At 44.7% G+C, this 23,317-nt stretch overlaps 2 protein-coding genes across 8 annotated transcripts in view; both read right to left on the bottom strand.

Moving 5' to 3' along the window:
• Positions 1–486: 486 nt before the first annotated feature.
• On the bottom strand, positions 487–10,140 carry Dhrs11 (dehydrogenase/reductase 11). Its single transcript, XM_032913172.1, has 7 exons — positions 9,761–10,140; positions 5,125–5,334; positions 2,791–2,885; positions 2,087–2,216; positions 1,420–1,512; positions 1,162–1,227; positions 487–1,040 (listed from the first exon to the last, which is right to left on the bottom strand). The coding sequence occupies exons 1-7, from the start codon at positions 10,115–10,117 to the stop codon at positions 999–1,001; spliced, it is 993 nt and encodes a 330-aa protein (XP_032769063.1). The 5' UTR covers positions 10,118–10,140; the 3' UTR covers positions 487–998.
• Positions 10,141–13,383: 3,243 nt separating this feature from the next.
• Positions 13,384–23,317, bottom strand: part of Ggnbp2 (gametogenetin binding protein 2) — a 31,728-nt gene continuing 21,794 nt past the window's right edge. For 5 of the 7 annotated variants that reach the window (XM_032912682.1, XM_032912683.1, XM_032912684.1 and 2 more), the window contains 7 exons: positions 20,194–20,403; positions 19,138–19,312; positions 18,858–19,052; positions 17,644–17,791; positions 16,486–16,760; positions 15,119–15,367; positions 13,384–14,020 (listed from right to left, as the gene is read on the bottom strand). In XM_032912682.1, coding sequence (XP_032768573.1) covers positions 13,817–14,020; positions 15,119–15,367; positions 16,486–16,760; positions 17,644–17,791; positions 18,858–19,052; positions 19,138–19,312; positions 20,194–20,403 — 1,456 coding nt within the window. In that variant the 3' untranslated portion in view covers positions 13,384–13,816. The remainder of the gene's footprint in view (positions 14,021–15,118; positions 15,368–16,485; positions 16,761–17,643; positions 17,792–18,857; positions 19,053–19,137; positions 19,313–20,193; positions 20,404–23,317) is intronic. The other 2 variants (XM_032912681.1, XM_032912686.1) reach the window with 1 other exon arrangement.

Raw genomic sequence — 23,317 nt, 5'->3', positions numbered from 1 at the left:
TGAAACTCGTTGTGTAGTCCAAGCTGGCCTCAAATTCACGGAGATTCCCCCCTGCTTCTGCTTCTCAAATGTTAGAATTAAAGGTGTGCACCACTCTACCTGGCTCCAACTTACTTTATTTTTCGAAATTCTTTCATGTGTGTGGACGTATTGTCTGTCTGTATGGCTGTGCACTACATGTGTGTCCGGTGTCCCAGGAGAAGAGAGGAGGATGTAGGATTCCCTGGGACTAGAATCAACCCGTGGACTCTGGGAATCAAGCTTGGGTCCTCTAGTGCAGCCACTGTACGGACTTACTCACTTGTGTGTTTTGGAGACGTGTATCCTTGGCTCCTTGGCTGGCCTCAAACTAACCATCCCCTGTTCCTATTCTAGAAGCCATGTTCCAAATCCACCCACCTTTCCATTTCCTGGAAGAAATTCTGAGACACCAACCACACCGATAACCAAGGGTGAAAAACCTGAAAGATACTTCTGAAGGCAGAGGAGGTTGCAATCTTGCTCTTTAATTGTTGTGGTGAAATGTAGGAGACAGACCCTGATACTCTGTAGCAGTGGGGACCCCAGAGAAAGAGCCAAAACCTGGCTGGAAAGCTGAGGGAGGGGAGGGTTTGGAAAGGGGAGCCTGGAGCCCTGGACAACCATACAGGTAAAAGATGAGGCCTCTGCTGCTCCTACACTAAGGGGTAGGGGGTAGGGTACAAAAGGATAGAGCAACGCCCCTTTTAGCCACATCCTTTTCCTAGGTCACAGGAGAGCAAAGGTGAGGGAGGCCAAGAGGGGGACGCGGAAGAAGTTAGATAAAATAGTTGCGATTACATCTTCTCTCCCCAGCCCATTTTTTTTCACATTTGTAATGGGAATAATCTGACAAACTGTCTGTCCCTTAGTGGGTGGATATAGAAAGTAAGAGCCAGGGTCCAGAAATCAACACCTAAAATCCAGAGGCAGGAGGCAAGCCGTGAAGGGTCAGGGAGGTAGGCACTCCCCACAGAACACTAGGTCACCTGTTCTGTGGGCCTCATCTGGATGTCTCCAACCTGTGGAAGGCAGAAGGCTTGAGGCTGCCACCCCCTTAGCTTAGGGACTCCCTGCTGCCCCTCTGCTGGGCACGGCTAGGCTCTTCCCAGTGGGGAGACAGCTCCTTAAGGCCACACTCACCTGAACATGTGGAGGGGTGCTGAGAACATAGATGACAGCCTCGGCCACATCCTCTGGTCTGAGACACTGAGGGCAGGGGTGGGGGGTGTTGAGACAAGAGGAGACCTGACCCTGACCCAAGTTCCTTCCCACCCTGAGGGACTCTAACATCCACATTCCCACACCAACCAACCCCCAGGAGTGACAAGCTCAGTAGAGGGTACAGTCTAAGGGGACTAAGGGACTGAGTGGCTTTCCTAGGCCCAGAAGAAGACCCACCTTTATGTGTTCATAGGTGGCAGCTGCTTCCCTAGGGTCCTTGTCATAGAGTTTGAAGGCAAACTGTGTCTCCACCAAGCCTGGAGAAATACACTGGGCCAACAGAGAGGTCCTGCTCAGCCTGAACTTTATAGGCCTTGAGGAGGTTGAGGGGAAAGGATCTAGTCCACAGGGCTCCTGTTTCACAGTGACATCTGTCTCATGTCCTCAACTGTCCTCCTCCTTCCAAAGTCACCACTGAGAGTTCCGACCGGCAACTCTCACAAGACCCTTTACGTGGAGCCCTTTCTATGTATTTGGTTGATGCTTTATAAAATGGTGTTCCTTAAAGCATCATTCCATTTCACAGATGTGAAGACTGAGGCTTAGGGAGGCTCAGTGATTTACCCAGTCATGTGGTTGTCTAGGGAAGAGCCCAGAGAGCTGGTATCCAGTCACTGTGTGTGATTTCCCTTGGTCTCACTCCATGTTCCCTTCAAGTTGTCCCTCTCCCACTCAAAGCCTGAGTCTGGCCCTTGGCTTTGAGGTGACAGTCTCTGTAAGGTGCAGCAGTGCCCAGGATTTGTGCACTGTTGAGCCCAGAGGCGCTCAGCAGGCCTTCCTGGGAATGCACAGGCAGGAGGGCTGGGCCCACGCCATTCCCACCAGGGCTAGACCACAGCCTCACCGTGGCCCGGATATGGGTCTGGGCCTCCAGAAGCTCTTGCCTTAGTCCCTCTGTCAGTGCAGTGACGGCATACTTAGTCGCACTATAGAAATGGATCACAGACTGGGGTGGGACTCGGTGGCCACACATGCTGGGTGGAAGAAGGGAAGGGGAGAGAGGACAGAGTAAAGCTCCAGAGGCATGGGCAGTGCTCCTATTATCCTGGTCAGCCTCCTCACCCAGAGGGAACCTCGATGGAGGGGGCTCTGATGGCTACCCCAGTCCACGGAATAAATCTAGTCTCTGTAGTCTGCACAGCTCCTGAAACCTGCTTTGCCTGGAAGCTGACACACTCGCGACTGCAGTCAGACAGCTTCACAATGTTGTCTGTGTGCTTACTGATATATGCCCCCAACAGATAATGGGCACTCCTATGGTAGAGCCTGTGCAGTCTCTTTGTACCACAGGGCAGATTGATACCAGGGCCTGAACAAGAGGCACAGTGGCGCTCGGTCCCAGGCATTGGCTGTGGGCCGCAGGGGCTGAGCTGCCCACTCTAGACTGTCAGAAGTGGGCATTCCCCTTCGTCAGAATCATGCCGTTTGGATATTAAATCCCTACTTTACTACCGAAGAAACTGCTGTCTAGAGGTTGAATGAGCTGCGCCGGATAGATCTCTAGCTGAAGGGTGTCCCAAGACCTGAGCCACAGCTGCCGGGTCTCACCTGTTGATGTTAATGATGTGCCCGTCATCGACATTCCGCTCCTTCATGGACTGGTAAGCTTCCCGAGTGCAGATACTGAGGGCCAGCACGTTCACCTGTAGGCCAGGGAAGGCAACAGTGTCTCCAGCTTGGGCCCCACGAGCAGACGTTAGAGCTCCGGGGGTGGCCAGGATGGGGGTGCCTTCTCTGTGGATGACCCGCCCCTCACAGCTGCCTCCTCTAGCTGACAGCCGAGGCAGCTCCTTTCCTGGCTGAGTCTCTATAGGAATGAGCCTCCCACCCAAGCCCAGGACACTCTGCCCCAGTCAGACCTCTGTCCCTCACGAAACCTGTCAGGGACGGTGTCCAGATCTGTTCCCTCCTAAACAGATTGAAAGCCCTCTTGGAACGGCCTAAATGTTTTCTTCATACAAAGAACCCAGCCCGCCTCTCCCTGCCCCTCTCAGCCACCCTACACGGATGTAATCCCCGCCCATCATGTATGGCGGAGGCTCACACACCTGCCTTTAACCTACACCCTGGCAACAGTCCCAGGTGTGGGGAATCTTCAGAGGGTGGGGTTGCTGGCCACTCCCGGCAGCGTTGACCTCAAGTCCTCACCATTCTTAGAGCAGAGGTCTAATGAGCTATCTGCTCTGAAGCACCAGTCTGCTGTCTGCTCCACCCATTAGCCTTGCCAGAGAGGCCAGCAAGATAAAGTTTTCATCGGGCCCTCCTGCCTCCCCCCTCTCCAGAGGAGAGGGGCAGCTGGCAGATTAGCTGGTTCACTTTATCAGGTGTCACCCAGGCATCAGGACGGGACACCCTCAGCGAGGACTACCTCAGCAGCTCTTGGGTATTAGGATGGAGAAAGGGCTCAGCCCGTTTCTGGTCCTCTGAACAGGGAGGGATTGTGGGGAATATGGAAGACAAATGAACTCCTAGGAGCAGGCAGGAAGCCTCCTAGGTCTAGGGCCTACTAGGAAGGGGCTAATGGACTTAGGTGATATTCAAAACAAAGGGGCCTTTGGGCACTTAGGGGTCTCTCATTTTACAGATGGGCAAGTTGAGGGCCAGGTTTAGATAGACGCATCTACACGTAAGGGTTAGCACTCTGATCTCCCAGAAGACACGGCTTCATTTTCTTGTTCAGTGCTCCACTCTGAAGTACTTATTAATATGCCAGGTGCAGGGAGGGCTATGGCGTCGCTTTCAGCCTCTCAAATACTTCCACACCCTAAAGAAGTGGTTCTCAGCCTTCCTAATACTGAGACCCTAATACAGTTCCTTGTGTTTATGCTGACCGCCAACCATTTATTTTCGTTGCTACTTCATAACTGTGATTTTGCTACTGTTATGAACCATAATGTAAATATCTGTGTTTTCTGGAGGTCTCAGACAACCCCTGTGGAAGAGTCACTTGATGCCCTTCTACGGGGGTCATGACCCACAGGTTGAGAACCACTCCCCTATAAGACAGCCCAGACGTTGGAAACACATGTCTTCTAGGTTGTGTTTGACCTGTACATGCTCTTATTACATTTACTTATTTACGTGTGTGTGTGTGTGTGTGTGTGTGTGTGTGTGCGCGCGCGCACACACGCGCGCACCACATTGCTCATACGGAGGTCAAAGGACAACTTGCAGGAGCTGACTCTCTTCTCCCACCATATGGTTCCTGGGTATTAATGGTAAGCACGTTCGTGCACTGAGCCATCTCCCCAGCCCCTGGCCTGAACATGCTCTGAAGCATAAGACAGACTCCCCATTTCTCTTAAATCAAAGATCTGCCAATACAGCAGGGGAGCAACCAACTTGTAGCAGGGGCCACCCCTTTACAAAGTCATGTGTTCTCCCACACTCTGTAGACCATACCCAGAGACAGTTGAGTTTGTGATATTGATGATTTAGGGGTCAAAATTAATTAGGGATACAGGTAATGTAAACCAATTAAGTTTGACAGGATTGAAGCTCAGAGGCTGTCATGAACTTGCCTGAACCGCACAGTTACAGCGGGGCTGGGTGCAAACCTAACTTTTCTCATCCCTGTTCCCTTTCATCCCCTAAAACCATGATCCCAAGTATCTAGCATGGGTGGGGACATTAAAAAAAAAAAACAAAACTATAGTCTTCTCCCTGCAATCTTTCTTCCATCCCAACTAATCTACAGTTTAAGAACTATCAGCAGCTGGAAGGATATTTATCCACTCACTATCCTTGTGAAACGAGTAGTAAATGGGAAATCAAAAACTGCCCCGGTGGGAAACTGTCCCCAAGGTCCCTCTGTCTTGCAGGCCCCTGGTTTCTACTCTCCCCTCACCACCCAGCCTCTGGCCCCGCTTCTGGAAACCTTACATTGAACATGTCCTTCCATCCACTGGTGCTGCCTGAGAGCAGGCTGTCAGGCCGGGCCATGCCGGCATTGTTGATGCAGATGTCCACACCACTGTGCTGGGATCGGACGGCTGAGAACATGGAGAGGATGTCCTCCTCATTTGACAGGTCACATCTGTAGGGGATCAAAGTCCCGGGGTAGCCTGCACTCTTACATTCAGCAGCCAGCTCCTATGAAACCCAACAGGGGTCTAACTGGGGTGTGCTGCTCATTCCCAAACCTCCTCACCCAGGGTCAGCCTCCCCTCCCCCAACACTACCCAGAACGCTCACGATAGTGGCAGCCACCTTTTGGCCATATGAGAGAGGCAGGGTCTACCCATCCCCAAAGCTTGGTCAAAGTCCAAGGGGATGGGGAACTCCCCGAGTGAAAGAGAATAATCAAGTCCATTAAGAAGGATTCTCACATATACATGAAAGTCTTCAGTGCTAAAGAGAAAGGAGGAGGCAGGGGTCCTGGGACGAGAGGGAGATTTCTCTTTGGCACCTTCCCCAATACCCGGAAGTAAATCTATATATACCTCTGATGCTACATCGTTCTTCCACTAGTGCCAAGAGACCCTGAGCTGGTTACCCCAAGGCCCCAATTCTCTTCTCTTTAACATCAGGCAGTCCCTCCCAGAAGGGCTCAGTCTGAACTGCCACCTTCTCTTCCCAGAGGGCAGACAGAACTTAAAGGTGAGTCCTATACAGAGCTCTCAATGCAGCTCAATCTCCTCTTTCTCCCTACAAGTGGTCGGGATGTCAAGACGTACTCTCTCTAATCCCTCCTGCCCACCCCAGCCTAAGTTTTCCCCACCCACTCTTAGACACCAGCCACTAGACACTCCCTGTGTCAAGTCCTCAGGACATACTGTAGAGCCCTGAGAAAGCAGAGCCACTGTGCATAGAGGGAACTGACATTTAGAAGTTGGAAGCAAGTAGGCTGTGGGAGGCCAGTAAGTGACAGCCTTGTGAAGGTGACTGTGTGCATGCAGTGGGGTGCGGGGAGAAGCTGCCCTAGAGGAAGGCCAATTTGGCCAACTGCCCTGGCCTAGAGCCCCTTTCCTCCTTCCCAGTGAAGCTAGAAATAAAAGGCTCAATCAGGTGACCAAATAAATTCTTTCCTGCTCTTTTTCTTTTTCTTTTTTAAGACTGGGTCTCTCTATGTAGTCCTGGCTGTCCTGGATCTTGATAGGTAGACCAGGATGGCCTTGAACTCACAGAGATCCGTTTATCTCTGCCTCCCCAATGTTATGTTTGGCTCCTTCCTGCTGTAACTCTCTGCAAGTTAAAAAATGGTACCCCTCTGGGACTCAGAAGCCCCCTACCACCTGATTTTACTGTTCATAGCTACCTCATGGAATAGGATTTCTCCCAGTAGAATACCAGAATCCAAACTTAGTTTTGATATCAACAAATTCACCAACAAATAAAAACAGATAGTGAGCAAGAAACCCAGGAATTCACCCTGCTCCAGACTAAAAATCCCCAACAGCAAAGCTGTGTGTGTATGTATGTCTGTGTGTATGTTTATGTGTCTATGTGTGTGTGTATCTGTGGATGTGTCTGTGTGTGTGTGTGTCTGAATATCTGTATGTCTGTGTCTGTGTGTGTATGTCTGAATATGTCTGTGTGTGTGTCTGTATGTCTGTGTGTGTGTCTGTATGTCTGTGTGTGTGTCTGTATGTCTGTGTGTTGGTGTGTGTGTGTCTGTGTGTGTGTCTGTATGTCTGTGTGTATGTTTATGTGTCTATGTGTGTGTGTGTATCTGTGGATGTGTCTGTATGTGTGGATGTCTGAATATCTGTATGTCTGTGTCTGTGTGTGTATGTCTGAATATGTCTGTGTGTGTGTCTGTGTGTGTGTCTGTGTCTGTATGTCTGTGTGTATGTCTGTATGTCTGTGTGTCTGTGTGTGTGTATGTCTGTATGTCTGTGTGTATGTCTGTATGTCTGTGTGTCTGTGTGTGTGTCTGCATGTCTGTCTGTGTGTCTGTGTGTGTGTCTGTGTCTGTGTGTGTGTCTGTGTGTCTGTGTGTGTCTGTGTGTTGTGTGTCTGTGTGTGTGTCTGTGTGTGTGTCTGTGTGTGTGTCTGTATGTGTGTGTCTGTGTGTGTCTGTCTGTGTGTCTGTCTGTGTGTCTGTGTGTCTGTCTGTGTGTGTGTGTGTGTGTGTGTGTCTGTGTGTGTGTGTGTGTGTGTGTGTGTGTCTGTGTGTGTGTGTCTGTGTGTGTGTGTGTGTGTGTGTGTGTGTGTGTCTGTCTGTGTGTGTGTGTGTGTGTGTGTGTGTGTGTGTGTGTGTGTGTGTGTGTGTGTGTCTGTGTGTGTGTGTGTGTGTGTGTGTGTGTGTGTCTGTGTGTGTCTGTGTGTGTGTGTCTGTGTGTGTGTGTCTGTGTGTCTGTGTGTGTCTGTGTGTGTCTGTGTGTGTGTCTGTGTGTGTGTGTGTGTGTGTGTGTGTGTGTGTGTCTGTGTGTGTGTGTGTGTGGGTCTGTGTGTGTGTCTGTGTGTGTCTGTGTGTGTGTCTGTGTGTGTGTGAGTGTGTGTGTGTCTGTGTGTGTGTGTGTGTGTGTGTGTGTGTGTGTGTGTGTGTGTGTGTGTGTGTGTGTGTGTGTGTGTGTGTGTGTGTGTGTGTGTGTGTGTGTGTGTGTGTGTCTGTGTGTGTGTGTGTGTGTGTGTGTGTGTGTGTGTGAGTGTGTGTGTGTGCGAGTGTGTGTGTGTGTGTGTCTGTCTGGGTGTCTGGGTGTGTCTATGTCTCTGTGTGTGTGTATGGTTGTGGCGGTGGAGTGTGTGTGTGTCTGTGTGTCTGTCTGTGTGTCTGTGTGTGTCTGTGTGTGTGTCTGTGTGTGTGTCTGTGTGTGTGTCTGTGTGTGTCTGTGTGTGTCTGTGTGTGTGTGTCTGTGTGTGTGTGTGTCTGTGTGTGTGTGTGTGTGTGTGTGTGTGTGTGTGTGTCTGTGTGTGTGTCTGTGTGTGTTGTGTGTGTGTGTGTGTGTGTCTGTGTGTGTGTCTGTATTTGTGTATATGTGTGTGTCTGTGTGTGTGTCTGTCTGCCTGTGTGTGTGTCTGTGTGTATGTGTGTGTGTCTGTGTCTGTGTGTGTGTCTGTGTGTGTGTCTGTCTGCCTGTGTGTGTGTCTGTGTGTGTGTATGTGTGTGTGTCTGTGTGTATGTGTGTGTGTGTGTGTGTGTAGACCATTACTCTCCTGCCATCGCCTCTCCTTGCTTTACTTCTGCCATCTCCATTTCCTCTCCAAAATGACCTGAAATCAGGGCTGTCCCCACACAGCAAAGAGGTTCTCCGTTAATGACATGCAGCCACCCTAGGGCTGAATGATCTGCTTGGAGATTCCCTTAGGATTCAGGAATTCCCTTTCTGGCTAGCTTAGGGTAGAGAAGTGGAAGAGAAGGCAAAAGTGGCCTCAGAATTAGGGAATCAAAACTAAAAACAAAAAAAATAGGGAATCCAGTTGTCCAATCCCTGGCCTTAATCCTCTTGGCTCCAAAGCTGGGGCTGGGCCCTGTACTTCTCCAGGGAAAGGGAGGGGCGAAGTGAGGCAATGGTGGAGCAGGTGACCTTGGGATTATCTGAGAGGCTATAAAGTGTACCTTTGGTCAGTAGTTGGGGAGGGGACAGTCCTCCTTCCTGCAACACCTTCTCCCTTTGCCTCCACCCAAGGCCTCCTTACCCTTTTCTGTCAGAGGACTTTGAGCCATGGTCAAGACAGAGGCCTGCAGGTAAGGACTAACACACACACCTGATGGTGGTCCTGCCAGGGCAAACAATGGGAACTTTTCTTGTCTTCTCCCAAATGGCTATTGCCTCCCCATCTTTTCTGAGCTGATGCTGCTCATAACTCTAGGAACCCCCAAAAGCATATTAAGAGAAAAACTAGGGAGTTCTGGATCCATTACACTTGGTCTTCTCAAGACTTAACACGTTTAATGCCCTATTTCACCTATTCAGCCCCACCTAGGAAAACGGGGGGGGGGGAGAAGAATCTATAAGTAAATATTCCAGTCACCATTTAGGCTCATGGCATGTGAATTGAGCCTCAGATATTAATTGAAAGGAGAGCTAGCTTCCACCCTAACCCCACCTTCACTCGTGGGTCACTCAAAACCTCTAGCTTCTTGCTCATTGGTTGGCTAGCACTTTACTCAGTGTGGCTTGGATGAGGTCTGGAGACAAGAGGAAACTAACCTAGCCACTTAGGCTAGCCAGTTTTCTTTCCTTCTCCCTGGCTGCCTAGCTAGCCCTTGACCTCTGGCTTCCTCTTTCACCTGCCAGTATGGGGTGTTGGGGGGTGGGGTGGGGGACAAGATGGCAGGGGTAAGAGAAGAGAATACCAGGGGTCAGAATTTGGTACACTGTGGCTCAGGTTATCAGGAGTGAATGGTTCTTTATAAAAATAGGACTTAGAGAGAAGGTAGGTCCTCTCGCTACTAAACTCCTGTCCTCAAGGCCGTTCGTTGCAAATGGTCCTAGGGTAGCAGGCTGGCAAGAGCAGGGTCTCTGGCTCCGTCCACGGCCACTCTTCCTCCCCGACTCAGAGCCCTACCCCGTGGAAACCATGTCCCCACCCACCCGCCCCCGAGCGTTCCCGCTGCCCAGCGGAGCCTTACCTCGATGTTGCCAACGGTGCGGGCACAACCCACAACCTTCAGTCCCTGCTGGACTAATGCCCGGGCCACGGCCGCACCGATGCCCCCTGAGGCTCCCGTCACCAGTGCCAGCCGACCGCGCCACCGCTCCATGCCAGCTCTGGTCATGGTCCCGAGCCGTCTGCCCACCTCGTTCGGCGAACTAGGCACTGGGATCGCGGAGTTTAGTCTAGAGTTACTGAAGTTCGGTAGCTCCCTGGTCACTGCTGGGGCGGGCGCGGGCAACTTGGAAAGGTTGGAGCTGCGCCTAGACCCAACCCCTTGCGGGCCGGCCTCCGGCCGGGGCTCCGCCCTGGGGACCTCCACATTGGGCCACATCGCGTCGGAGTGGCCGCCTTTTCCGGCCACGCCCACGTCCCCGCGCGAGCCTGTCCCTCCCGCGGCAGGCGGAAACCGCACAGCCTTGAGGGTAGGGGCCCACTGGCGCGGAAGTGGGCCCTGACAGCCGGTAATTTGCTTTTACGGTGAGCGCTTCCCTTTGTGGTGGAGAGTCTCCTGCTACGAGAAAGAGAACGCACGCACTCAAGGCCTCCTTTGCTTAATCACTCCTACTTCCAGAGGCCTGAGGACAGGATGGGGGAACTAAAGATTTCTCTAGTGCTCTCCCAAACCACTGGTGACTGACACTGATTCAGTCTAAAAAAGCTTAAGTGTCTCTACCACCAGTTGACCTGAGGAAGGGCTATTATTCACTGTACCCGATCCTTTGGCCTTACTAGCCAAGAAGTAGATAATTAAAATACCCAAGTATTGTACTCTACACCTAAATGGCACTATGGTCTCCAACTGTCTGACTGCACCCACTCCCAAGTCCTACATGGGTGCAAATGTTACACGACATACATCAATTGTTACCCGCAAGAGTAGACAATTTAAACACCACGTGGCAGGCATATCTTTAAACATACATAATATACCCTTATATGATTTTTGTTGTTTTTCTCTTGTGCAGGAGATTCAACAGAGGGCTCTATTACACGGCCTGGTGGCACAAGCCAGTGAGGGGACATAGTGACAGGTCAACCAGTTCAAGGCCATCCTTTACTACAGAGTGAATTCCAGGCCAAGCGGAACACGAGAACTTTTCTCAAAAAGAAAACAGTAACACTGGCACATAAATAGGTGTGATTGGCAGCCCAGTCCTAGGACAGGAATGTGCCCAACCCTTTTCATTTTATTCTCCATTATTGGGTTGTCAGTTTTGTTCACAGCAGGACTCTTATTTTCTGGCCAGTCAGGATTTAAACCTGCCTGATATTGCAGGTAGTGGTGGTGCCTGCCTTTGATCCCAGCACTCAGGAGGCAGAGGCAGGCAGATCTTGAGTCTGATGCCAGCCTGGTACACAGAGTCAGTCCCAGGACAACCCAGGTTACAGAGAAACCCTTTCTCAAAAAAGCAAACAAACAAACCCAACAGTCTGATGTCTACTTTCTTCAGATAGCCATCCTTAATGATTGCTGGAGAGGGGTAAGTAGTTCAAAGGTCAGGCACCAGCCTAGCAGTCACACAAGCTAAGTTGATGCAGTCCTAGGAGGCTGAGGCATCATGGTAAATTTGAGCTCAGTCTCAACTAGTGAGACCCTGACTTTAAAAGAAAAAATAAATTCACTTGGAGCCAGAGATGGCCCAAGAGGTTAACACTGCCTGGCCCTTCCAGAGGATCCTGGTTCAATTCCCAGCACTCACCTGGCAACTTACAATGATCTGGAGCTCCAGCTCTAGGGGACCCAACATCCTCACACAAACATACAGGCAGTCAAGAACACCAGTGCACATTTTAAAAATAGGAATAAAAAATTTTCACTTAAGAAGCACCCATTTGGCTATCCTTCATATAGCCACAAGGGCAATAATTAAAACTACTGCTTTTGTGGCTCTTACGTAGCCAGGAGTGTTAGTTCATCTGGCAGAGTAAATGCCTAATAAAGAAAACATAAGTGTATCTTTCCAAAGTTGTTTTGAGGGGTTGGGGATTTGGCTCAGTGGTAGAGCGCTTGCCTAGCAAGCGCAAGGCCCTGGGTTCAGTCCCCAGCTCCAAAAAAAAGAAAAGAAAAAAAAAAGTTGTTTTGATATGTTGCTCAGTGATCTACAATCCATTTTAAAGACAATTCAGAAGTTGATCAAAGAAATGCCATCAACTACCTATGGTGTGGTGGCTCACACCTATAAATACATCATACATTAACAAAGCTGAGCTAAGAGGATCAACTTCAGTTCAAGGCCAGTCTGAGCTGCAGTGAGGCCTTACCAACAAAAGATGCCAAGGATGAAACTGAACCTAAGCATCACCGTTACCCATTTGAAATCCAGTTGATAGGAAGCCCCTACAAGTCACTCCAGCCCCACTACCCAGACATGATATCCTACTACTTTGGGGGCCAAGTGTTGTCACAGAGGCACAAAACCCTAACTATGCATTTGTGGGGCTATTCAACTTACTCTTGGGTATTGTGTGCTAAGGACACTGGTATGCAAGTACCCAGGCATGTGTGTGTGCAGGGCAGAGTAAATTGGTGTGGTCCCCTCCTAAACAGTCCATCCTTCTTTTATCACATATGTGGTGACACACATATTTAATGCCAGAACTCGAGAAACAGGCAGGCAGCTTCTACATGGCAAGCTTCTAAAACAAAAACAAACAAAAATACATGTACACACTTGTGGCAGATATGCATGCCACATGCAGCAAGAGAGAACAACTTGTGGGGGTCAGTTCTCTCCATGTGCATCCCAGGAACCGGACTTGGGTTTTGAGGGCTGGTGGCAAACACCTTCTCCCCAATGCATTACCTTATTGACCCCATCTTCTTTGAGACATGGTCTCTCTGTGGCCTGGAGCACCAGTCAGCAAGTCAGTAAGTCTCAGGATCTGTCTCTTATTGATGCCCAGCACTGGGGTTTTTCCTTTTTATCTGATTTTGTTTTTATTCTTTGACAGATTCATACTGTACGTATTTAGTCCTTTTCCTTTTAACCCCCATTACCCAGTCTTATCCCTCATGCAACCTGTAGTGTGTTTTGGGAATGGAACTCAGAGTCTTACAACTATCTTACTAATGGTCATCTCTCCATAACTGACCCGACCTATCAAATGGCAACAAAATACTATTTCTGGGAATCTCTCCCCTTCAGTACTCAAGACAGCTTGTGATAAGCCCTGAACTGTAAAGCCATACTGAGTTCATGTTGGAAAATGTAAAATGTAGTCAGCTAGCATGACTCCTTCCCTCCCAGCCTTAAAGGCTGAATACCAATATTCTGTTTTCATTCTTTTATGTCAATATGAACCTCTTTTAAGGTGTTTCTGTTGCCTCTTTGGGAACTTCTAGTATGGCAATTCAAGTCTCATGAGAAAGGAAGATGCTAGCCAGTGTTTAAATGCATTTATTCTTTAAGAACAAGACTAGAAACTTTTTCCCAGTTATCGAGTCTCATCAAAGGAAGAATTCAGTCTTGGGTGACCTGAATCTCTATCCTCATTTGCATTTCATGCTCACTCCATCAACAATGGCCAAGTACACAGCTCACGAGTGGTAAATACTAAAGTGCCACCATACTGAGTAGAAACATGTACACCACATTCTACTATGCGTATTAATAAATACTCTTTATTTTAAATTTTGCACATTGCCTTTAACATTTTGTCCAGACGCTTTGCAAGTGGATGTCTACTGTAAACCATATATCCAGCTCACTGTCATTTCTGTACAGAAGTGTAAGTACAACATTACTTTTGCCACTAAGTTGCTTTAGTAAGTCTCACAGGAAGAGAAACGTTTAATGAAGAGATGGCTTAAATCATAGGCAGGCCTGCGTAGCCACGCAACTAAAGACACAAGCCTGAAGAAAGAACAAACGAATGAGGTTACCTCCACCGTCTCCCAAAACAAGGAATCACATTGATTTAAGATTTAAGGTAAAATTTTGCCAGAAGTCACTAAATTAGGAGTTTTTAAAAGAGAAGGCGCAGTAGTCATCTTGAGTGTTTCATTGAAAGACAGAGCTATTTTATTTATTTAATTTGCTCCAGCCGTTGTCAGCCAGCCACTACAAACGGGCCTCTTGTGGTCATTTAAGCGGCAGTATTTATTAAATTTCTCCTTCAGATGCTGTCGGTATTGTTCTCTATTGCTGTAGAAAGACTGGTTATTAGCCATAAATGACTGTATTTCATCTTGTGAGATAAAGATTTCCTCATCTGAAGTACATTCAGACTCATCCTGCAAATTAAAGCAGTAGTTAAGACCATGACAAAGAATGCAAAACACTATGGTTGGTGGGGCAACTAAAAATTAAAGCAGTCTAGCTTTTAGTTTCCACCCAGTCATACAATCTCTAACTGCATTGCTTACAGAATAAGCCCCATGCAACCCATCTTAGAAACTAGAGAAAATAAAACCTAACTCAGCTTGGTTTCAAACACTGAATCTGTAATTATCCCCTATATACCTATGAGCCTACCTTTTACCATACTTCTCTGCCTTTAAAAGTGACTAATTAGAGATAGATGCAAATAATCACCAATTTTTAAATATGCAGGCTTATCTTTAGCTGGTCCTATGTTGAAACTTTTATCTTCACAAATTAAGTAAAAGATGACTTTTTTTTTAAACTTAAAGGAATGTTATATAGAATCACCACTGAACTTTACAACATACACAAAAAAGAAATAATAAAATTCTTAATATTCCAAAAGACAGTTCCACAAGGACTTAAATGGCAGGATAGCAGTCTTCTTTCTTTCCTTTTCATGCTCAAGCACACGCTGTACAGCGGACACTGGCAATCCAGTATAGTTCAATTAATCCCTTAGGAGGCAGTATCAATTTACCGCTTTCCCAAAGCCAGTTATACTTTCCTCCTAGATACCACTTGAAGGAATTATCTTGGAATGCGAGCCTTAGTTCAAGGTATTTTTTATTGTTTTTGTTCTAGGAGTAGGGAGTATAGGAGGTTTAAAACAGGGTCTCATCCTAGGATGGCTTCAAACTCTTAAGTGGCTGAGCATGAGTCAAACTGTTAATCTTTCCTCACTCTTCCTTTGGGATACTGAAATTATACTTATTTAATATTCTTTCCCGATCTAGAAGGGTAAGTACTAAACTGCCACGTGGATAAATTTTGTTTACAATAACTCAGATTTCTAGACATGATGCCACTTCTTACTCTCCCAATGCTCTGAACTTTGAGACAAATAAAACAATGTGCTCCAGAAGTCATAGAAGTCATCAGTGAAAAATAGAAAGTCATCTCTGTTTCCTACCTGAAACCTTCAAATATCTCCCCCAATACACAGTAAGATATGGTGAACTACTTACAAGAAGTTCAACTAAGCTCTTGGCACCTTTTCCAGAGTCAGGACCAAATGACATTTCTGTAGGTTCTGTGAACTGTGGTACGTTTTTCCTATGCTCAAACCAAGGCAATGGCTGCCCACCCTTCTCAGTGCTGCAACAACTCTCAGGATGTGCATCTTTGGTCTTGTCACGGTGAAACACTGTGTGCATGGTGTTTCCTGAGGTCTCTCGATTACCTGGATCTGTAATACAGCTTCCAAGTTTTTGGATCTGAAACCAGAGCAAGAGATTTCCCAAGGAAAAGAGGGGAAAAGAGCAGCACTTATTATCCAAGAAGCAATAGCAAACAGCCCAGATGCCCAGTGAGCTCCAGCTTAGCCTTCACAATCCAGACAAGACAGTCAATAATCAAAACAAACAAATTTACAGGACAGGGCTTGACAAGTCATAGCAGGTTAACAACGACCACTGATATTTACATTCACCCCATTCAGCCCATGCTAACCTGCTATACAATCTTACTTCATCTTCATGGAACCTAAAACGCTCTATTATCCTACTTTGTGTAAAGAGAAAAACTAACAAATTTCTCAAAATTATATAGCTAATTAAAATAAAGTATTGGGACTAGAGAGATGGCTTAGCAGCTTAGAGCACCTGCAGAGGACCCAGGTTCAATTCCCAGCGCGCACATGGTAGTACAAAAGTCATTCTAATGGCCAATTCCCAAGAAACCCTGTACTCTCTTCTATCCCCTGCAGGGACCAAGCAGGCATGTGGTGCACAGACATAAATGAAGGTAAAATATTCACACACATAAAATAAACCTAAAGAAAAATAATCGCAAAGTATTATAAAAAGATTATTAGCCAGATTTACGATTCATTAGAACTTCCATACAAATGAACATTCCCTCCCCATATCCACACCCACAAAATGAGTAAGCAATGAAACTATACAAAACACTCACTCTTTGTTTTCTCAAGACAACAACTCACTCTGTAGCCAGACTAGCCTTGTACTCAGAGATCCGCCTGCCTCTGCCCTATAGTAGTGGGATTAAGGCATGTGTCACCACTGTCCAGTTTAAAATACTCATTCTTAAAAAGCCCTTATCAGGAGCTGGAGAGATGGCTCAGTGGTTAAGGGCACTGACTGCTCTTCCAGAGGTTCTGAGTTCAATTCCCAGCAACCACATGGTAGCTCACAACCATCTGTAATGAGATCTGATACCCTCTTCTAGAGTGTCTGAAGACAGCTACAGTGTATTCGTATATAATAAATATATAAATCTTGAAAACAAAAGCCCTTATCAATTAACCTATGCATGCCAATTCAAATAAGTTGTTTTCAACTGCAAAGATTTATAGTTGCAAATCACCACTTACATGTTCATCGCATTTCAACATCTTGCTTTTCTTTTTCTTCTTTTTATTTTTTCCTTTTGTGTTATTTTCTTCAGAATTTGCCCAACATTCAACACAACTGTCACCATCGTCTTCTTTGTCTTCACAGTGATGGACACAGGGATCTTCACCATGTTCATCATGGTTACAAATTCCCTCGGTGCAGGCAACATCTGAACCTTCCCGAGAACCTGTCTCACTTCCTTCCATGCTAGATGAATACCCACAATCACTGCCGTTACAGTGTGGAGACATGCCTAAAACAGCAGGTGACAACAAACATTAACTCAGCACCCAGGGGAAAATATCAAAGTTTATTGCTTATAGAACATAATGAAAGCATGATTAGCATTTACATGTTTTGTGTCTTATAAAAAAAGAAATATTAAGTATCTGATGATCATATGATATTGAGGTAATAAAGCAACTTTAAAATTATAATTCCAGCAGGAAAGTGGTGGCACATGCTTTTAATCCCAGCACTTAATAGGCAGACACAGGCAGATCTCAGAGTTTGGGATCAGCCCAGTCTACATAGTAAGTTCCAGGATAGGCAGGTCTAAAAAGGAACCCTGTCTTGAAAAGCAAAAATTACTAATTCCAGAGCTGAAAAGATAGCTTAGTGGTTAAGAGCACTGACTGTTCTTTCAGAGGTCCTGAGTTCAATTCCCAGCAACTGTATGGTAGCTCGTAACCATCTGTAATGAGATCCGATGCCCTCTTCTGGTGTGTCTGAAGACAGCTACAGTGTACTCACATACATAAAATAAATAAGCAACAAAAAACAACTAATTCCAAAAATCTCTAAAAACCCTTCTATTAGAAGAATATATTTGAATTTTGTTTTGGGGGAGGGAGGCTGGAGAGCTAGCTCAGTGGTTAAGAGTACTGGCTGTTCTTTCAGAGGACCTGGGTTCTACATACTGGCACACAAGTGTCTATAACTCCAGTTCCAATGGCTCTAACACCCTCACACAAACATATATGCAGGTAAAACATCAATATGCATAAAATAAAAATAAATTATCTAAAAACAATTTTTTTTGGAGTCAGGGTCCTCTGCTACCTGAGTGCTGGGATTAAAGGTGTGTGCCACCTTGCCCAGCAAGAGTTAATTTTTAAAACCAATTCTTTACTCACCTTTCTTTATTTTAGGGGACCCCAAAAGATTGCCACTGCTAGGACAAGTACATGATGTATTTTCATTGGTAACAATTACTTCTACACAAGTATTACCATCTTCAGTGCTGCCACAGGCTTTGCAGCTATTTTCCATGAAGTCTGTTTCCTTTGAGGATGGACATTAAGAGACAATAAAAAGATTTACTTACATAGTGGCTGCATTTTAACTTCTAATTAACTAATTAAAACAGCAGTTATAGGTTAAAAATTTTAGAGTATCCATATCAAAAATCACTGAGACATTCAGAGGCTCATGTCAGTAAGCCTAGCCATTTGAGACAGGAGGGCTGCTCCAACTTTTTGAGAAAGGGTTCCTTAGAGGCAAAATGTTTTATCATAATACTTAGTGTTACTATGCTCCTTTTCACCATATTAAGACACTGCTAGTCCAGCCTTAGTAAGTGAAGACTGGGTCAACCAAAATGTACTGAAGTCATTGTATCCCCTTAGTTATTAAACACTTAGCAAAAATCTTTTGTCCCATACCCTACACTTTGGTAACTAAATTAAGAACAATTTCACTTCAAAGAATGACTGAGACAAACTTTGCTTATTCAAACTTGTGTATTTAGCAGGTACTTCCCCAAAAATGAAAAGTCAATTTGTCACTTCAAAAATAAAACAAAGCAAAAAAACAAAACAAAATAAAAAAAAAACCCATAGTATTTGTCCTAATTTTTTAAAAAAAGCAAAAATCTCTTACATCTTGAGACAATGCCAGATATTGAAAGCTTACTTTTTTCTGAGATGAGGTTTCACTATGTTGACCTATCTTTAAATCTTATTCGATTAATAGAGAGTAGGCTTACAATTTTCTAAATGGTTTATGATATCCCCAGTTTATTACTTATTATAATAAATACTGCTTAAATATAACCCACAAAAAGTTTGGGTACTTTAAGAGATAGGGGTTCTAATTGAGAAGTGGCTGGTCAGTTACAAAAACAATAACTCATGTTTTGACTTTGTTATGAAGAAACAACAATCCAGCACACTGCCTTTATAAACAAGTGCATGCATTAAATGTTGTGATTTACCCATGATTTTGGAGGAAAAGTCATACAAATTATAAGACCTCGTATTTTTAAAAAAAAAAAAAAAAAGTAAAAAGAATAAAAATGCCCAAATCTACAGTCTTACCTCTACCAAAAGCAAGAACAACATATACATACCTTTTCTTGGCTTACTGCTTTCTCATCTGCTGTGTGTAAGGAAGCAGGAATATCACACACACACTTATTTTTTCGTCTGTTCTTCCGTTTTTGGCGTTTCTTTTCTTGCTTGAGTTCTCTAACTCGTTCTTCCTCTGAAAATTCCTCACAAAGTTGTTCCAAGCGGCTAATACCCTGCACTTTTTCCACAGTCATCTATTATAAAAACAAAGTTGAATGTGAAAAATCCAAAAGATTAGACTCATGATTAATAGAACCCCGTCAGAAGTGATCCACTTACTTCAAAGCTCTTACGTAAAGCATCAACACCAAGATAAAAGAGCATCTGCCACGTTTGCTCTTCCGCCCGTAGTTTTTGCCAGATTCGATGCAGTCGTTCATAAAGATGAATCCCCAAGCAGGTGAGAACCTCTTCTTGAGCTATATCTATTGTCTTAGCATGTCTTTCTCGTCGCCTGTTCAGAACAATCAAACATCAATTCTTAGAGTTTACTGAAATAGTAAAACCTGAAAATTCAGATTGTTAACACAGTCAATAAGAAATATATATGCAAGTAAAACTGATTCTAATCCTGGTGAACATTAAGATAATTCAGGAACTGCTCTAAGGAAATCGGTCTTAGCGCTCAGAAGTGCCATGGAGCGGTTCCCTCATAGATATGGTAGGCTCCTTTCAACTCCAGCAAAATGCCAACTGTTTTTTAGTTGATTGGTAAGCTGGTTTGAGGAAGAATGGGAAAAAAGGCAATTCCAAAGTGATTCAATGACAGGCAGAGGCCTTCTAGGGCTAGTCTAGTAGGAATTAAAAAACTGCTAGATGACACTAGGACTCAAAAGGGAGCTGACACACATAAAACCCAAAGGAAGAATGGGCTTGATGTAGCCTATGAAAAACTATTCCTAATTTCATATTCATAACAAAGCCAGAGATATTAATTTAGGCTCTTTTATAATTTAATAGTTACATAATACAATGAATTACATTCAATAAAGCATTTAACCCCCGTGCTGCAAAAACCTAACTTGTATGCAAAATTGTGAATAAAATCTAAACATGATAAAGCAGGATGTATGAAGAAATATTAATTTCAATCATTTTCAAGTAAAAATGTTAATCTATAATGAAAGTCTATCTCTTCTCCAAAACTAAGGAGAGCAGAGGACTAAACCAAAAACCAGAACACTTTTCCCATATTTTCATTCAATTAAGAAAGCATAATCTTTACAGCATACCTTAATGTGTACACTTATGTAGTGAGGCATAGGTGAGAGAAATAAACTTTGAGTAATAAAATGAAGCAAAGCGCTAGATAGCCCATTCTAGCAAACTACATACTCATACCCTCCTGCGAACTCTGGCTCAGCACGACCCAAGAGATGTGCAATGAAGTCTGTTTCACAGCAAACATGTATGTGTCGCTCATGCGGACAGCACCGCAAGCCTTCATAAAGGGCAGCACAGTAGCCCTTCTCTTTGCTGCAGTCAAGTTCGCCAATGAGGATATTGTATGCTCGGAGGACTTTATTTTTGCAATCAGTGCAAAACCTGTTTTAAAACAACAAACAAACAGAAACTTTCAAAATTAAGAATGGGGTATGACTATAGAGGCAGAGGCAAAGGCAGATGGATTTCTGAGAATTCAGGGCCAGCCAGAGTTACAAAGTCTAAAAAATAATAAAAATAAGACAAAATAAAAATATCCACATTAAATGCAAATTTAAAGATTACATGAATGCAGCTTTGTCAACTAGAAATGACTTTAAACTAGAATATGGGCTCAAGTATAAAGATTTTAAACTTTAAAAATGGGCTTAAGGCAGATATATTCTTGTTTCAAAAAACACATGTGATTCCCCCGCCTCAAGTATATTCAAATCTAAGTATATACCACCATGACCCTCAGAACCTAATTTCTTTATTTCTGAATCCCAAAACAAGAACCTGGATAAAACACCAAGTTTACAATATTACTAATTGACTGTCGGAAGAGAGCTGTTGTGATGGGAAAAAAAATATTGACTCTCTCTGACTTAAATTCATTTCTCATGGAAACTTGGTGGTCACCTGCACCCATGGGCACACATCCATGGCTTCAGCCAAGTTTATGATGATGACTTATGACCAAGATCTCATTCTTCTTGCCTGAGGCTAGACTTATAATATAAAATAGTGAGACACTAGAGACACCTAGCAGACAATTGCTTACACTTAGTGTTCCAGGGCAACATTCTCTTCGGATGTCCTCTCTAACCTCAGTTAAAAACAATCACTCAGAGAATCACCTCAGTTAATTTCAACTTCTTCCTAGTTCTGGATTAAATATGAACCCAACTATTATAACTGACTTTCACCATCTTTTTGTAGGTCCTTCTAATTCAGTATCTTCTACCCTGGTTTAAATTGCCTGAAAAAAAATTTTTAAAAAAAAGTATAACATAGAAGAGAGAAGACATAGTTTAACAACATAAAAGATGGCTTGCCAGGTGGTGGTGGCTGCATGCCCTAATCCCAGCACTCAGGAGGCAGAAGTAGACAGATCCAGAGGCATTGAGTTCCAGGCCAGCCTGGTCTATAGTGAGTTCTAGGCCAGCCATTACTACTAAGAGATAAGTGTGAGGTGTGGAAAGATGGTTCTAGAGCTCAATGTTTCCTTATCTTTCAAGAGGTTCTGAGTTCAGACCCAGCACCAACACTGGGAAGCTTAAAAATACCTGCAACTCCAGCTATAGGAGATCCAATGCTCTCCTCTCGCCTCTGTAGGTACTTGCACTCATGTGCACAAACCTACACATATACACAAAACTAAAAACAAAATAAATCTTAAAAAGAGAGCAAGGGAGACCTAGGAAATGAATCAGTGAGCAAAGAGCTTACTGTGTAACCATGAGGAAGGACCTGAGTCTGGATCCCTAGTACCCACATAAAAAGATGAGTTTGGCAGCACATACTTGTAACCCCAGAGTTTAAGGGCAAGAAAGGTGAATCTCAGGGGCTTACCCACTAGTCAATCTAACAAAATATCAAGCTCCAGGTTCAGTGAGTGACCCTGCTTCTGAGCAGGTGGTGGGGAGAGAGAATATTGATAGAGGAAAAACTTGATATTAACACCTCTAGCCTCTACATGTGGCCTTATGAGCATATGTAACTGTACACACATGCACATTACATGCACAAACAGTTGGGGTGAGAGGCCTAATTACATTGCTTAGGCTATTCTTGAATTCTTGGGTTTGTACAATCTCCATGGCTCTGCCTCCCTAGAAGGTGGAAATAGCAGTGAGTATAGGTACAGCCTTGCACATCTTTCTGCTTTATCTTGCAACTATCATGGGCCAGGTCTTTCTGGCCCAATAGAAGATAATTATGTTTTTATGCTAAGTTAGAGGCTTCCTAAGCCGCTAAGGTTAGGAGGTAGTAAGACTGACAAGTTACAGTAAATCATTCATTCTACATCACTAATGCTTTGAAAAACGTACATACAGAAATACAAAAATTAACTCAAAATGGATTCAAGATACACATATTAAAACTTAAAACTATAAATCTCTTAGAATATAGGGGGACAATATCACAACATTGAACTAAGAAACAATTTCTTGGACATGGCACAACATGGATCATAACACGACAAAAGCAAATATACAACAGGGACTTCATTAAACTAAAAACTTCTAAGCTAGAGCTGGAGAGTTGGATCAGCAGCTAAGAGTATGTGTTACACAGAAGACTGGGTTCAGTTCCCAGCACACACACAGTAGCTCACAACTTGTCTCTGCCTCCAATTCCAAGGGACCTGATGCTTCTTCTAACCTCCATGAGGCTCCTACACACACATAATTCACACACACTACTACAATAAATAGTAAGGAAAAAAGAGGAAGCCAGATGGTGGTGGCACGAACCTTTACTCCCAGCATTGGAAGACAGAGGCAGAAGGATCTCAGATATCTGAGTTTGAGGCCAGCCTGGTCTACAGGGTGAGTTCCAGGACAGCCAAGAACATACTGATAAACCATGTATCAAAAAACAAAACAAACAAAGAAAACAAGAAAGGAAGAAAGGAAGGAGGGAAAAGACAGAAAAAAGAAAAAGAAAAGGAATTATCAGTAACAGGAAACCACAGAATCAGGGATAGTGTTTGGATAGCAATTAATATCCAGAATGTAAACAATTCCTATAAACAAGGCACAGTGTTTTACACCTGTAATCCCAACATAGAGGAAAAGGCAGAAGGAGCAAGCCAGCTTAGCCTACATAGAAATGCTGTATTAGAGCCAATCAAAGCCAAAAACCACGATTGTCATCATTCCTACTAAAATAGTTACTATTAATAAACAAAATGTCAAACGAACACCCAAAGGAAAAACCAGTGGTCATAGGAATGCAGAGAAATTACTGCTGCATGCTGGGATAGAATCATAAAAATGTCAACACACTGTGAATGGTGATGCACACCTTT

This window comes from Rattus rattus, chromosome 9, assembly GCF_011064425.1.
Source record: "Rattus rattus isolate New Zealand chromosome 9, Rrattus_CSIRO_v1, whole genome shotgun sequence".
In the NCBI taxonomy this organism is placed as follows: Eukaryota; Metazoa; Chordata; class Mammalia; order Rodentia; family Muridae; genus Rattus; species Rattus rattus.
This window is presented reverse-complemented; position numbering and strand designations above follow the sequence as displayed.

Excerpts from the sequence above, each read along its gene's own strand:
- Dhrs11 (XM_032913172.1), bottom strand. The coding sequence starts at position 10,117 with ATGTGGCCCAATGTGGAGGTCCCCAGGGCGGAGCCCCGGCCGGAGGCC. Across the intron at positions 2,886-5,124 it reads GATGGAAGGACATGTTCAAT|GTGAACGTGCTGGCCCTCAG; the intron begins GTAAGGTTTCCA and ends CCTGGCCTACAG. Across the intron at positions 2,217-2,790 it reads CACATCATTAACATCAACAG|CATGTGTGGCCACCGAGTCC; the intron begins GTGAGACCCGGC and ends TCTTCCACCCAG.